This window comes from Typopeltis vanoorti, chromosome 11, assembly GCF_054136105.1.
Source record: "Typopeltis vanoorti isolate ZY-2024b chromosome 11, IOZ_Tvanoo_1.0, whole genome shotgun sequence".
Lineage (NCBI taxonomy): Eukaryota > Metazoa > Arthropoda > Arachnida > Uropygi > Thelyphonidae > Typopeltis > Typopeltis vanoorti.
The window spans coordinates 136,579,479-136,596,196 of NC_143559.1; the positions used below are offsets into that span (position 1 = coordinate 136,579,479).

Consider the following 16,718-nt stretch of genomic DNA (forward strand, 5'->3'; position numbering starts at 1 on the left):
AATTTATTCTTGTCAATGTTTTTGAAAGCTCAAGGATTTTGTGAACAGTAAACAAGAAATGGTTTTAATTTAAAACCAGCAGCATTTCCTCCAAGAAGAAGCATAATCCTATCTTTAAATGACTTAAAACCAGGCACCAATGTAGCTTCTCTGTGAATGTAAGTTCGTTCTGGCATTCTTTTCCAGAACAGTCTGGTTTCATCAACGTTACAAATCTGCTCTAGCAAATATCCTTCATCTTTTATCAACTCTTTCAGATTTTTCTTGAAAATTTTAGCAGTTTCAAAACCTGAACTAGCAGCTTCTCCCATTTTTGTATGTTGTGCAAGTTAAATCGGCTTTTGAATCGATAAAATCAGCCTTTACTAGCAATAAATGGATGCTCGCCATATTGATCTTGTTGTTTCCTAAAATTGTCAAATACTGCGATGCGTATACAAAAGCAATATGATATATGTATGTATATGCTGGCGGCAAAGTTAAATTAGAGAATTTTTAATAATAATTTTATACTCTCTTACTCCTGTATACTCTCTTACTCCACTGGAATCTATCCCACAAACTGGAAATTGGCCTATATTAAGTCCATTCCCAAGAAGGGTGACAAGTCACTGCCATCCAACCACCACCCTACCTCGCTTACCTCAGTCCTGTCAAAAGTAATGGGGAGAAAAAAAAATAATCAATTCCCAACTCCTAAACTACCGTGAAAAAACACTCATCTAATAAACAACTGCCGGTGTGGAGTCTGTCGCTGCCGATCAACAGGAGATCTGCTCACATATGTAACCCTTCTCTAGACAAAATGCCATGGAGAAGTTTGGCGAATCTCAAGTGGTTGCACTTGAGATCTCCATGACCGGGTCTGGCACAAAGGCTTACTGAGCAAACTACCATCATTCGGTCTGACCCAGGATTTTTGGTAAATTAATGCAAATACACTTGTTGAGGTTGGGAAAGTGCTTAATAGCTGATGCTGATGCTAAGAATAGAATTACACAGTACACAGTTCTGTACCCCAATACACAGATTTGCAGATGACAACACATTACACTCCTCACTTTCATTTGATAAACACTACCCTACACAACTCACCTCGACCTACAGGGCATCAACCACCACCCACAGTTCCGATCTCCAAGCCATCCTCCAATGGGATTCGGATAACCTCATCAATTTCAATGCTAATGAAACCCAGTTCTGTCCTATTTCTCATAAAAAAAAAAAAGAATTTCCCAGTATTCTTTTTGACGATACCCAAATTTCCAGACAGCTTGAGATCTCTTTTCTTAGAATTATCCTCACATCAAACCTCTCATGGCATAAATACATCGCAACCATTGCATCCTCAGCTTCAAAAAAATTAGGATTTCTCTTTTGCTCAAGACGTTACTTCACCCCTGAACAGATATTAATATTATACAAATCACAAATCCACCCAGCTATTGAATATTGCTCTCGCATATGGGGTGGGGCCCTAAAAGCTCTCTCAAAATTCTCAACTCAATACAGAGGAGAGCAATATGACTCATCTCTTTCCCCCCCACTTTTGCACAGATGTTTCTGTAGTATATATATTCTACAAATATTTCCATGGGAAATGCTCATCTGAAATAATTCCTCCATTCAGTATTAAGCTCATTGGAACACGTGCAGCTGCTGCTCAACATCCCTTCACAGTACATCTAGAAACAAATAGAACAAGTTTATCCTCCTCCTTCATCCCTGCAACTGCTGTATTGTGGAACAGTCTCCCACCTGCTGTGTTTCCCAAGGAATACAATTTACAGTTCATTTAAATCAAATGTAATCAAGTTCCTCCTTTCCCAACCCACTACCCATACATGGTACTATAGATTGATCAACCAACCTCTTGTATATGGGCACAATATATTAAAAAAAACTGAAGTGAATGGGGGAATGAATTCCATATGTAACGGAAAAGTTATTTATATTTGATTTATCTACTGAAGGATCACTATAGAATTCTTTATAAAATTTTTCTAGTCTGCTTCGGATTTGCTCTTGGTTCTTTATTGTAGTTCGATTCAAGAATTCAACTTGCCTGGAGTGCATTGAGAAAATTGAAAAGCATTTCTCAAAACAATGATATCCCACTCAGTTTAAAAAGGAAGCCATTTAACCAGTGTATACTTCCATCATTATATATGATTGTAAAACTTGGTCTCTAACAAAAGCACTGGCAAATAAACTAGCAACACCCCAAAGAAAAATGGAGACTGATGCTAGGCATCACATTAAAAGATGAGAAACAAAACACCTAGAAAAGAAACAAAACACCTAGAAAAGAAACAAAACACATATCACTGATATCATTCTTCACTACAAGCAACTAAAATGGAAATGGGCTGGACGTCTATTCAGAAGAGAAAATAAGCGATGGACCACCATGCTAACAAACTGGATTCCAAAAGAAGGGAAACGAGACAAAGGACATTCTAAAAGGTGGAGTGATGAATTGTCAAATCTGGTTGGGAAAAATTGGTCAAACATTGCCAAGAGCAGAGAAAAGTTGAAGGAACTGGAGGAAGTCTTCATACAGCAATGGACAGAAAATGGCTGAAAAACTTTTATTTTCTTTCAAAATTTGATTTAATTATACAGCTGAATTTTAATATCAGGATTGGCATCCAACTTTTTGTTTTTGTTGCAGTGCAGAGAAAAAACCTGCTTTCACACAAATATGCAGTACTAAATGGCAACAATGAATTGCCTTTTTGAATAAATTTGGATATTCTTCTTTTAAGCCACACCAAAACTCGTTTAATGAGACTTCATTAAATTTAACTTTTATTTGGCTGTGTCAGATCAATGAGATTTTCATATTATGAAGATAGTTTCTCTAGTTTTTCTTTAATATTAAAAGGATTGAGAACCCAATAGTTATTGTCCTCAATAAGGTATTCACTTAATGCCATATTTGATTTCAGATGACAAATAATTTCTTTGCAAATTTGTTTGTCAATTTCACAATTCGATTCCTGTATCAAGTTATTTAAAGTTGGAAATGGATCCATTTTTTTTTTTCAACAGCCATCATCCAGTATTGTTACTTTCGTAATGATCGTAATTTATCTTTTCTGCTGAAAATATTTACATTTTTTTCTTGAAAGGAGAGAAAAACATCATTCAATTTTGTGAATATATCCACCAGGTAAGCAGTATGACTCAACCACAAAACGTTTCTAAAGCGATCTGCTAATAGAAATTTTTCATTGTGCGAGACTATGGCGAGCTCTTTTTGTATTTCAAACACTGATAAGAACTCTGCCACGTGACAGCCAACTAATTTCGGTAAGTACCAGCAAAGATGTATGTTGGCTGCCCATATCTTCACATATAATTTTGAATAATCTTGTTTTTAATGGTCATGTGTTCACAAAGTTAATTTTCACTGCCGCATTTAAAATACATTTTAAAGATGAAGAGATATTTCGAGCAACCAGTGCATGTCTATGAAGAACATAGTGATTACTTGACTCAACGGATTTGTTGAAATTTTATTCAAAAAAAATGTTTATACATATTTTAAACTAAGCTTTGGTCATACTTTTTCTCATCCACTTCTTGCTTCTACCCTCGCACTAACATTCTTCCTAATGAGGATTCTTTACTTAAAACTTTGTCTCTTTTCTTGCTTACTAAGCTCAGAGGAGGTCCTCCATTCTCCCTGAAGCTATTAGAGTACTCGAGGGCTAGGGGTGTTTCCTCCTATTTCAACTAACCACTAATAGTTATAGTAGTGGGCAGCAGCGCTACTTGTATTAACCTCCTGTAGCATACATGTTACAATACTGCGATGTGGAAAGCAAGGAGAAACCACCACATTACATTCCCAAGTAAAAGCAGCTAAAAATAGAAGTTAAAAATGTAATTAAGATTGGCGATGGAGCCTTCACTGAAGGAGTCATGCCTGGCAGGAGAAGTAACCGGGCTTCTCAGGTCAACAGCCAACGAAATCCTGGTACTTATTCAAAAATGAAGACAAGAAATAAGCTGAATATTGGAACATGGAATGCAAGAACACTGCAAGAACTAGGTAAAATAGAAAACGTGAAAAAAGAAATGGAAAGACTTGAAATAGACATTCTGGGCATCAGTGAGACGAGATGGGAGGGACAGGGTGATTTCTTGAGTGGAGAATTTTGGATAATATATTCAGGACAAAAGAAGGGCGAGTCAGGTGTTGCAATAATGCTTCATAAAAAAGTTGGAAAGTTAATCACTACAATAATTAACTATAGTGACAGAATCATGGCGATAAGCATTCAAAATGAACCAGTAAACCTCAATATTATAATGGTCTACATGCCAACATCACAACATAGTGATGAAGAAATAGAAGAAATTTATGAACAAATAGAAGAAATCTGGAGCAGCTTTAAAGACTAAGAGAATACAATAATAATGGGAGATTGGAATGCTATAGGGGGAGAAGAGAGCAATGACAATGTTTCAGGAAGATTTGGTCTTGGATGTAGGAATGAAAAGAGGAAAGCAATTAATAGAATTTTGTACACAAAAACAGTTAGTTATAGCAAATACACTATTTCAAGTTCCAAAAAGAAGAAGATACACCTGGAAAGCACCTGGGGATTCAAATAGATTATATATTGGTCAAGAAAAGATACAGAAACCAAATAAAAAATTGCAAAAGCTATTCAGGTGTCGACATTAGTAGTGACCATAACCTTGTCTTAATGAAAACAGAACTGAAACATAAGAAACAAATCCAAAGATACAAACCAATAAGATGGAACCTTGAAAAATTAAAGAGTAAAGAAGTAAAGAGAGGATACCAAGATGCAACTGATCATAACATTCCAGAAAACATAAATAGTCAGAATAATATGGAAAACTAATGGAATATGATTAAAGAGTTAATTACAAATTCATCAAATCAATTATTGAAAAATGCAGAAAAAGAAAAAAAAAACATTGGATAAACAGATGAAATACTTGGCCTTATGGATGAAAGAAGAAAATATAAAAATGTTAAAAAAGAAGATGTGGCCAAATACAAGCATCTTAAAAATCAAATTACAAGAAAATGTAGACAAGCCAAAAAAGAATATCTGGAAGAACAGTGTAATAACATAGATGAATTATTTAAAAAAGAAAACGTAGAGAAAGCCTATAAAGAAATTAACAAACTGACTTTCAAATTTAATAAGAACAGCAAAAACAATGCCATCAAAGATGAAAATGGAAAATTACTAATAGAATCTGAAGATATATTAATGGAATAGAAGAATTATCTTGAAAATCTCTATAATGGTGATGAACTTGATGTTGATATCAGCATAGAAAATCAAAATGAAGATAATCTAGGACCCCCAATAGTGCGAGAAGAATTTGATAAAGCACTGTCCGAAATGAGTAAGGGAAAAAGTCCAGGTGTAGACAATATTCCTATAGAACTGCTACAAAATCTCGGTGATGAGACAAAAACCTTACTATCAATTAATAGCCCAAATCTATGATAGAGGAGAAATACCAAAGGAGTTTATGAAATCAACCATAATACCAATACCAAAAAAGAATAATGCAAACAAATGCTGCCAATTTAGAACAATAGCTTTAATCCCGCACGTTAGCAAAATTCGGCTAAAAATTATTCAAAATAGAATTTATTCAAAAATAGATTGTCTATTAGATGAAGACCAATTTGGATTCAGAAAGAATAGAGGAACAAGAGAGACAATACTCTGTTTAAGAACAATAATAGAGAGAAGATTAGACCTTAGTCAAAATACTTACATTTGCTTCCTTGATTTAGAGAAAGCGTTTGATCAAGTAAACCAGCAAATACTCCTAAACTGTCTAACTAATGTCGGCATAGATTTGAGGGATAGGAAAATAATTTATCAAATTTACAAAAGTCAAAATGGATGGATTAAAATCAATGATAAGGAGAAAATAATAAATATCAGGAGTGGAGTAAGACAAGGGTGTATACTTTCACTACTTTTAATTTATATATTGAAAATGCCATTCAGGAAACTAAAGATAAAATAAATAGTGGTATAAAGATAAATGGTGAGCAAGTCATGTGTATAAGATTTGCTGATGACATAGCCCTTATGACGTAGCAGAAAACAGAAGAACGTTAAAAACAATGCTAGAATTACTAAATAATAACCTTGAAAAATATAAAATGAAAATCAACACAGATAAGACTAAAATCATTGTTACAGGCAAAATCCCTGTCAATACAAAGCATATGGACATCAGCAGAAAACAAATAAAACAAGTGAAAAGCTTTAAGCTTTAAATGTTTAGGAAGCCTAATAACAGAAGATGGCAGAACAAGAGAAGACATAAGATCAAGAATAAACAATACAAAAGCCCAATTCTCTAAGATGAAAAGCATTTTAACAGGAAACCTCAACCTACAATTGGAAAAAAAAAATTAATAAAGACATTGATATGGAGCATTGCACTGTATGGTTGTGAAACCTGGATTCTAGGCAGAGAAGATGCAAGAAGATTGGAGGCTTTTGAAATGTGGTGCTGGCATCGCATGAACAAAATAAAATGGACAGAAAAAAAATCAAACCAACAAGTCTTGAGAGAGATAAACGAAACAAGAACTCTAATAAAATCGATCAAAATTAGAAGGGATAGGTGGTTTGGACATATACTTCGACATGGACTTGTGAAAAGAATAACTAAAGGCAAAATAGAGGGGAAAAGAAGAAGAGGCAGACCAAGGAACAGCTTTCTTGACCAAGTCAAAGACAGCACGGGTTTGAGGAGTTACCAGGAGGTTAAGAAGAAAGCCAATGACACAGCGGAATGGAGGAAATTGCTGTTGAGCTACCAGTCGCAAGACTGATGCAACTGATGATGATTTTAAACTATTCATTAGCGCTCAAAAACTAATTTTATCGCAGAACCCCAAATTTTATCAGCACAACCCTGGGGATCTGCCATAAGGGATAGCATTATACACACCCAAATGGATGTGTGCTCTGTATTATGCAATACTAAGGCAATACTAGCCTCTACCATACAAGTAGCCTAGTTGTGAAGATACTTCATGTGCAAACTTTATTTGCTTACACTTGGAAAAGGAATTAAATAGGAATATTAATTTCTTGGCAACCTGAATTTAATTTACAACCAAGTGGGAAACTTATCTACCAGATTCCTTGCACTTATGGTATTTATTTCAGAATTTGGAAGGTTTGTTTCTGTTAATTACAAGGAACATAAAATATCAGGTAACCTCAAGTCTGGTTTTGCTATTTCCTCTAAAAACAGATGCTGCAGAAGAACAGGTTTTACACATGGGATTTATAAAACTACTTTATAAAGGAAGCTGTGAAGAATTATCCAACTGTCTTACTTTGAACAGATCTAGGGCCCTTCATGGAAAAAGTACTTCTCCAATCTGCTAATCTTTGCTAACAGATTAAAAAGATATCACCCATACCTTAGGTTGTTTTTTACCATTGTTATTTCACCAAAGATTTAGCAATTCATTGTTGAGGTTTTTTTGGTTTTCTTTCTTTTTTTTTTCTTTTATATGAAACTAATAATAAATATACATGGACATCCCCAGATGGTAATATAAAGAACTACATAGACTATATCATCATAAACAATGGAAAAGATCAGTAAATAATGTACGAACATTAAGAAGTTTTGATTTTGACACTGACCATGAAATATTAACTGCCAAAGTGAAGATAAAATTCAACAGGAAAAATAATATCAGAAAAGAAGAAAACATCAACCTATCAAAACTAAAAGATAGCTCAAGCAGAAGTCGATTTTTAGAACAGATGTGCTTGAAATTAAAACCCTCCATCTTACAGAGAACAGCAGAAAATACTGGGAAGAAGGAAAAGAAACAGTGTTATCAATTGCAAAAGACACTCTAGGTTCCAAACCCAAAATAAACAAACAGTGGATATCCCAAGAAATCATAGCTACCATAGAAGAGAAAAGAGAGGCCAAGATACTTGTAAACCAACAAAACAATGAAGAGAATAGAGAAAAATACAGAGCACTAAAAAATAAAGTTGATAACCTATGCAAAAAGGCCACAGAAAAATGGTTAGAAGAAAAAGCTAAGAAATGACAAGAAGCATACCAACAAAACAACCTAAAAGTCTTCCATGATACTGTAAGAGAAATTACAAAGGAATTCTCAGCAAAAGCAGTAACAATGATAAACAACAAGACGAATGAAACCAGGAATATTGAATATATAAGAAAAATCTGGTCAAACCATTTTAAGACTATCTTCCACCAAGGAAACAAAACTACAATGCCAACAATAGAAGAAAATAATGATCGCCCAAAAATTTTACAAGAAGAAGTTAGATACGCAATAAAACAGATGAAAAACAATAAAGAACCAGGCATTGATACTATCCCTACTGAACTGTGGTCATATGGAGGCAGCATATCAATAGAATATTTAACAACCTTATTCAATAAAATACTACAAACAGGAGAGATTCCAGATGACTGGAGAACTGGAAAGATCATCCCAATATACAAGAAAGGAGACAAAAGAGACTGCAGAAATTACAGACCAATCAATTTACTCCCTCACACCTATAAAATATTCATAAGAATTATACAAAATAGATTAAAAAACACCTATGAAGAAATGATAGGCATCGAACAGGCTGGTTTCCGAGGAAACTATTCAACAATAGACCAAATTTTCACATTGCACCAACTAGCAGAGCTCAGCTGGGAAGACCATAAAGAACTATATTGTTGTTTTGTGGACTTTAAACAAGCTTTTGAAAACATCAGAGAAATCCTTCTTAAAATTCTACTAGAAAAAGCAATACACAAATATATAATACAGTTTCTGATAAAATATTACTCTAAGACAAATGCAATAATTAAAAAGGACACACTCACAACAGAACCCATAGAGATCCAAAAAGGAGTAATGCAAGGATGCCTATTATCCCCATGCCTATTCAACATATATCTAGAATAAGTTGTAAAGAAAGCAATAGACAATGAGCCTGGAATCAATGTCAACGGTTTAAACATAAATAATATCAAATACAGATGATCTCGTCCTGCTTGCAAGAACCCCAAATGAACTACAAAAGTTTATCAACAAGCTAAACGAAACCTATAAAACATATGACATGACAATAAATATACAAAAGACAAAAGTGATGAAAATAAGGAGGAACAGAACTACCATCTCAGACACCCTAAACAGAGAACAAATAGAACAAGTAGACAATTTCATATACCTTGGATCAAAACTAACAGAAACAGTAGATGAACTCAAAACAATCAAACACAGAATAAAGATAGGATGGACCACCATGGGAAAATTACAGAAAATCTGGAAAACAAACAAGATATCTAAACAAGCCAAAATCAAATTATATGAAGCAATAATTATACCAAGAGTCATCTATGGAGCAGAAGCGTGGACAGTTAAAAAAAAGAGAGGAAAAAAAACTGCTGGCATTTGAAATGAAATGCTTAAGAAAAATAAATAGAACATGTTGGATAGAAAAGAAAACAAACATCACAGTCAAACAAGAACTATTGTATAAAAAAACAATAATAGAAAAAAATTAGAAAACAACAGCTGAGATGGTTTGGACACACTGTATGCATGGATGCAGACAGACTTCCGAACGTCCTAATCAGTACTTTTCCAACTGAAAAAAGAAGACCTGGAAGACCAAGAATTACCTGGCTGAAATTAATAAAGAACATCTCGGGATGCAGAACATAAGGAACTTTTTCGAACAGCAAGGAATACAGAAGACTGGAAGATCCTGCTCAAGAGAAGACTCAACCCATCTTAGACAGAAGAGAAGAAGAAGATGAAACATGGGCAAAAATTTTATCCCAATAAATGATTATTTTTCATGTAGGATATCCATAACTTAGCTATGTCACCTTGTGTTCTTATTTTGAAACAAACTCCATAATTAGACTAAAAACTAAAATTTATCTTCCAAACATGGATACAGGCTACAAAATCTAACCAAGAAAGTAACAATTTCTCTGTTTCATCTGTTAAAATTTTGAAATCTATATTTATTCATGTTTGGGAGCAAGAATAAGTGCAGTTTATGAAACTGCCACTCCACCTTTATCAACTACTGTCCACCCCAGTTTTTGTATCATCAGCAAATAACAGAATATCCCTCCTTAATTCATTCCTTATATACTGAGTGAGCTTTGCAATTAGGAACACCCATTTAATAACATGTTGGTCCACTTCTCTGTGCAATAATGGCTCACAAATACCTAGAAACAGATTTCACAAGGTGCTGAACATCCTCCATGTGCAACTTGACCCATGTCTGCTGCAGCAACTCTATTTCATGCTCATTCCATTCCAACCACTCAGTAGTTGTACAAGCCTGATGACAAGATACATTGTCCTGTTGAAAAATGGCATTGTGATCAGGGTAGACTTCCTGCAGATATGGAGATAGTCAGCTAAATGTCCTCGTACCATTCACCATTCAGTGTTTGTGGGATAACAATCGGACATAGGGTGTGTGTGCGCCAGGAAAAGCTCCCCAGACCATAACACACCACCTCCACTGGCCTGCTGAACCTCAACTATACAACCAGGGGATAGGACTTCATGCTGTTTATGCCAAATGTAAACTTAGCCATCAGCATCATACAGCAAGAAATGGGACTCACTCCAGGTGACATTCTTCCATTTGTCAAGGGTCCATTGCTGACATTCTTTGGCTCATATGAGGCATTATTTGTGATGTATGGCAGTCATCATGAGTATCCTTGTTGGTTTCAGGCTGTGGAACCCTAGGCAAAGTAATGTACAGAGCATGGTGCATATGGAAATGGGTCAAAGCGTCCCTACTGTTGTACTGGTGGATGAGCTATGTGACTGTTGTATGTTGTTGCTGAGATACCAGTCATGACACCCGACACTCACCTCAAGGATCAACCATGCATGGTTGATCCTTGAGGTGAGTGTCGGGTGTCACGAGGTGAGCATACCAGGACTGGATTAACCATGAACACCCTTGACACAGTAGCATGAGAGCAAAGTATGTTTCCAAAATACTGGCACCTGCCATCCAGGCACCAATTGTTACCTGCCTGTGGTCAAATTGCTTTACGTCTCCACATTTTCTTCCATTACTGAGATGTGTTTACTGATTATGTATAGAGGATAGGTGTGCTCATTTATATTAGGTGCATGTGACATTGATATCACATGGTAGTTCATCATTGTGCTGAATATATAAATTGGGGAGGGAGGTGGGAGGGGAGGGTCCCATTGCAAAGCTAACTCTGTATTATTAGTATACAAATTAAAGAGCCTTGAGGCACTCCACTAATCAACCTCATTCTCTTAGATTCCACTCCATATATTGCTTCTCGGGTGTCTCTCTCAACCCTCCCCTATCCATTCCACCAGATTCATGCCCATTCTCATTCTTTACAAAGTCCAGCAGTATCATGATACAGTCAATTCCCTTTTCTATTCTGCTGTAACTATCATAAAATGTGAGTAAATTACTAATGACCTATCTTTTACAAACTTAATTTTGATGCACTGGTGCATATACAAGTCATCTAATCTCATATCATTCAAACCAAATGAAATTAAGCATCAACGATCCAAGAAAGATTATGCATCTTGACAAAATTAAATGACTGAAAACTTTCAAAGATGAACAGATAAAACCCATACCTTCATAGCTCTTGAAAGATTCAAACAGATCAATGAGTGCTGCTGTTGTTAGCTGCTCATGATATTTAGTTGCCACTTGTACAGAAATTTGAAGATTCTGTCTGATATTATGACTTAGCATTGCTTTTAAGCACTCTATGGAATCTTCCACTGACAGTGATCCAAAATAATTTACCAGCCACTAAAAAAATAAATAAATAAATAATAATAATATTGCATTTAAAAAAAAATGCTTCTAAATGTTAGTAAGTACATATATACAGTAAAACCCCTTTTTTTTTTTACACTTTTTAGGAGACTGATGGAAAAAAGTGTAAATAGCAGGAAAGCATAAATAGCAGGAAATGTAAAAAAAAATGCTAAAAGATGACTTACTGCTGGTATGTGAGTCTACATACCAGATTACAAAATTTAATAACTGAAAATTAATGAATTTACAATTATTTACATTTATCTATTTAAAAAAAAATCTTTAATTGTTTCTGCTTTTCAAATACAACTTATTTATTAATTACTGACCATTTACGAAAAACAAAACTACATTAGAGCCTACCAGTTTCGCCAGCAAACTGTCTGGCTTTTTCAAAGCGTTTACGGAGACATGAAAACTAGTAAATGCAAATTGAAAGGAACATAAAAAACGTTGTAAACAAACTAGTAGCTAAGGTTACACATTCACGTGACAGAGAGGACTTATTGTTCTTATTCATTATCATGCATGCATGTTTGTTGTAAACGTGTAATGTGATTACTGGCTAGCTATAGTTCAGATTGATTTAGAGAGAGGATCAGGTTTTTCCACGAACTGTTTAGGATTACACCCCGATTTCTGTTGAGGTTTCCACTGGTTATTAACACTATTGTGGCATCCTTGAATAAGCAATGTCTGTAGTCATCATCCAGATATGGCATGGAGCTGTTTTGCCACTCTATCGTGTGGTTAGATGTACAGAAATGATGTGCTAAGCCAGAAGAGATACTTCTGTTGTGGTTTACATCGCCAACGTTCTTTTTGTCTGATTTCTAAACTCCGTGAAGTTTGTCCGATGTAGGCAAGACAGGAGCAAGGAATGTAATATACTCCTGGATATTTGTAGAAAGGCACCTTATCTTTTGGGGATCCTAAAACTTGCCTGATGCTGGTGGTTGGTTTGAAGACCACTCTGATGTTATAGGCTCTTAGTATTCTGGCTATTTGATAAGAAATTGGCTTGATGAAAGGGATCACTACAGTAGAAATGTGCTGGGAGCGTGATTCTTCTTGTTTGGGGTTATCACCGTATAGATAATTTTTGATAATGTTTTGAGGATATCCATTTTGTAATAATGTATTGGCTATTAGTGAGAGCTCAGTCTGTGTGTCCTTCTCTTCTGATATAAACTTTCTGGCCCTATATTTCAACATGTGGATAATAATGCTCAGTTTGTGTGTCTTGTGATAGTTTGAAGTATAATGAAGATATCTTCCAGTATCTGTGGGCTTTCTGTAAATAGATAATTTGACACTATTTGATTGTTTCTTTATCAAGATGTATAAAAAATGCAGTTGCTTGTTGTTTTCCACTTCCAGAGTGAATTTTTTCTTGTTATGTATCGAGTTGATTTTATCCACAAATGATTTTAGGTTTTCTAAGCTGTCTTGCCATATAATGAAGATATCGTCAACATATCTCCACCATGTAGATGGTCTAGGGGAGATTGTGGAGAGAATTTCTTTTTCAAGTTTTTCCATGAAAAGGTCTGCACAAGATGGTGATAATAGGCTTCCCATTGCTAGGCCTTCTAATTGTTGGTATATGGAGTTATTAACCTTGAAAAAATTAGATTGAAGGCAGTGTCTAAACATCTATGTGATGTCTAGAGGAAAGAGATCTTGGATGATGTTTCTTACCTCTTCTACTGGTACATTGGTGAAAAGGGATACAACATCTAGACTGGCTAGCATGTCTGTTGGTGCAATCTTAATGGCTTGGAGTTTATTTACAAAATGTTGACTATTCTTGATATAGGATTCTGTTGATCTTATTTTATTATTTAATAAGTTTGCAAGATGCTTTGCCAAAAAGTAGGTAGGTGATGATCTTCCATCAACAATTGGACAGAGAGGTATATCCTGTTTATGTATTTTAGGTGTCCCATATAGTCTTGGAGTGATAAGATGTGAGGATTTTAGTGATCTCTTCACTTCTTCTGGCCAAATGTCACAATTTCTGATTAGTTGGTTTGTTTCATTATGTTTTATTGTGAGGTCTCTGTCTAGGATCTTATAGGTGGAGTTGTTTGATAGTAATACATTTAACTTACCATAATAATCTTTGGAGTTAAGGATAACTGTAGAATTTCCCTTATCAGCCTTTGTAATAATGATATCTTTGTTTTTCTTCAAGTTGAGAATTGCCTTTCTATCATAAGGACTCCAAACCATTAAGATTGCACCAACAGACATGCTAGCCAGTCTAGATGTTGTATCCCTTTTCACCAATGTACCAGTAGAAAGGGTAATAAACATCATCCAAGATCTCTTTCCTCTAGACATCACATAGATGTTTATACACTGCCTTCAACCTAATTCTTTAAGGTTAACAACACCATATACCAACAATTAGAAGGCCTAGCAATGGGAAGCCCACTATCACCATCTTGTGCAGACCTTTTTATGGAAAAACTTGAAAAGGAAATTCTCTCCACAATCTCCCCTAGACCATCTACATGGTGGAGATATGTTGACGATATCTTCATTATATGGCAAGACAGCTTAGAAAACCTAAAATCGTTTGTGGATAAATCAACTCAATACATAAGAAAAAATTCACTCTGGAAGTGGAAAACAACAACCAACTGCATTTTTTAGACATCTTGATAAAGAAACAATCAAATAGTGTCAAATTATCTATTTACAGAAAGCCCACAGATACTAGAAGATATCTTCATTATACTTCAAACTATCACAAGACACACAAACTGAGCATTATTATCCACATGTTGAAATATAGGGCCAGAAAGTTTATATCAGAAGAGAAGGACACACAGACTGAACTCTCACTAATAGCCAATACATTATCACAAAATGGATATCCTCAAAACATTATCAAATATCTATACGGTGACAACCCTAAACAAGAAGAGTCACGCTCCCAGCACATTTCTACTGTAGTGATCCCTTTCATCAAGTCAATTTCTTAACAAATAGCAGAATACTAAGAGCCTACAACATCAGAATGGTCTTCAAACCAACCACCAGCATCAGACAAGTTTTAGGATCCCCAAAAGATAAGGTGCCTTCCTACAAATATCGAGGAGTATATTACATTTCTTGCTCCTGTAGTCTTGCCTACATCGGACAAACTTCACGGAGTTTAGAAATCACACAAAAAGAACATGTTGGCGATGTAAACCACAAAAGAAGTATCTCTTCCAGCTTAGTACATCATGTCTGTACATCTAACCACACGATAGAGTGGCAAAACAGCTCCATGCCATATCTGGATGACGACTACAGACTTTGCTTATTCAAGGAAGTCACAATAGTGTTAATAACCGGTGGAAACCTCAACAGAAATCAGGGTGCAATCCTAAACAGTTCGTGGAAAAACCTGATCCTCTCTCTAAATCAATCTGAACTACAGCTAGCCAGTAATCACATTACACATTTACAACAAACATGCATGCATGATAATGAATAAGAACAATAAGTCCTCTCTGTCACGCGAATGTGTAACCTTAGCTACTAGTTGGTTTACAACGTTTTTTATGTTCCTTTCAATTTGCATTTACTAGTTTTTATGTCTCTGTAAACACCTTGAAATAGCCAGACAGTTTGCTGGCGAAACTGGTAGGCTCTAATGTAGTTTTGTTTTTCGTAAATGGTCAGTAATTAATAAATAAGTTGTATCTGAATTATATAAACGACCAAATATGTTTAGGTTAAATAGTTTTTGCTTTTTTCCTTTTTTTTTTTTTTTGACATAACGACAGATTGCTTTGCATTGAGTTCAATGCTTGACCTGTTTTTTTACTATCGTTTTCAAAGTGGACACAGAGAGTCCAAGATCTTTTGCTACATGCACACGTGTTCCGGCATGCCAATCTACACGTCGCAGAATTGCCATCTTTTCTTCTACTGAACCCATTTACTGTCTTTTTTTTCCATGTTACTAACATGGAAAATTACGTAGCAGAAATTCTGCAATATCAATTCGCACTGCGATTGAAAAATCACGTATCGCGCTCATCACTACTTTACTGCTGCAAGCGTGCAAGTCATGGGTGATGGCAGAAACGAAACTACAGCGAAAAGCAACGCCATCCAGGAAAAGTAATGCGCAGATTTCCACAGAAATCTATTTGAAAATGAGTATTGCCACCCAAGAAAAAAATGCAAATCACGGGAAATAACGTCCGCATCAAGTTGTTAATGGCGGGAAAACAATATATCGTAATAATAGGCCTTAAGACGGGACCAATGGAAAATGACATAAATGGCAGGAAAACGTAAATTGCAGGAACGTAAAAACGGGGTTTTACTGTATATATACCTCATGTGAAAAAAGTGTGCAGATACCAATGCTATTTACACAATACAGCATTTATTGCAAAACCAATGAAGAATTGGTCCATCTTTGGCCACAAGCATTGTGCACTCTCCTTGGCACAATTTCGCTGAAATGCTGGTAACTAGTTGCAGGTATATTATTACATTCCTCCCGCAAATCAGCGGTCATTTCAGACAGGAGTTGGACGTGTCATTCTAACCCATATCCGATGTTCAGTTCACCTGAACAGGCCTCTAGAGGATTGAGGGTGGGGCTTTGAGCTGGGCTCCAAATTCCATACACCCATCACTCAATATTGAAATGGAATGTGCTTTATGGCAGGATATGTTGTCGGCCTGAAACAAGAATGGCCTGCCTCCATGAAACTGTTAAAGTGCAGGCAGTGAAGCATGGTCTAGAATGTCCTAGTACTTCATGGTATTCATGTTTCCATCTACAACTACCAATGGTGCAAGTCC

At 35.5% G+C, this 16,718-nt stretch overlaps 1 protein-coding gene across 1 annotated transcript in view; it reads right to left on the minus strand.

The window, feature by feature from the left end:
- Window positions 1–16,718, minus strand: part of Chc (clathrin heavy chain) — a 533,133-nt gene that overhangs the window by 271,238 nt on the left and 245,177 nt on the right. Inside the window, exon 15 of the mRNA XM_090400150.1 lies at window positions 11,708–11,888. Coding sequence (XP_090256276.1) covers window positions 11,708–11,888 — 181 coding nt within the window. The remainder of the gene's footprint in view (window positions 1–11,707; window positions 11,889–16,718) is intronic.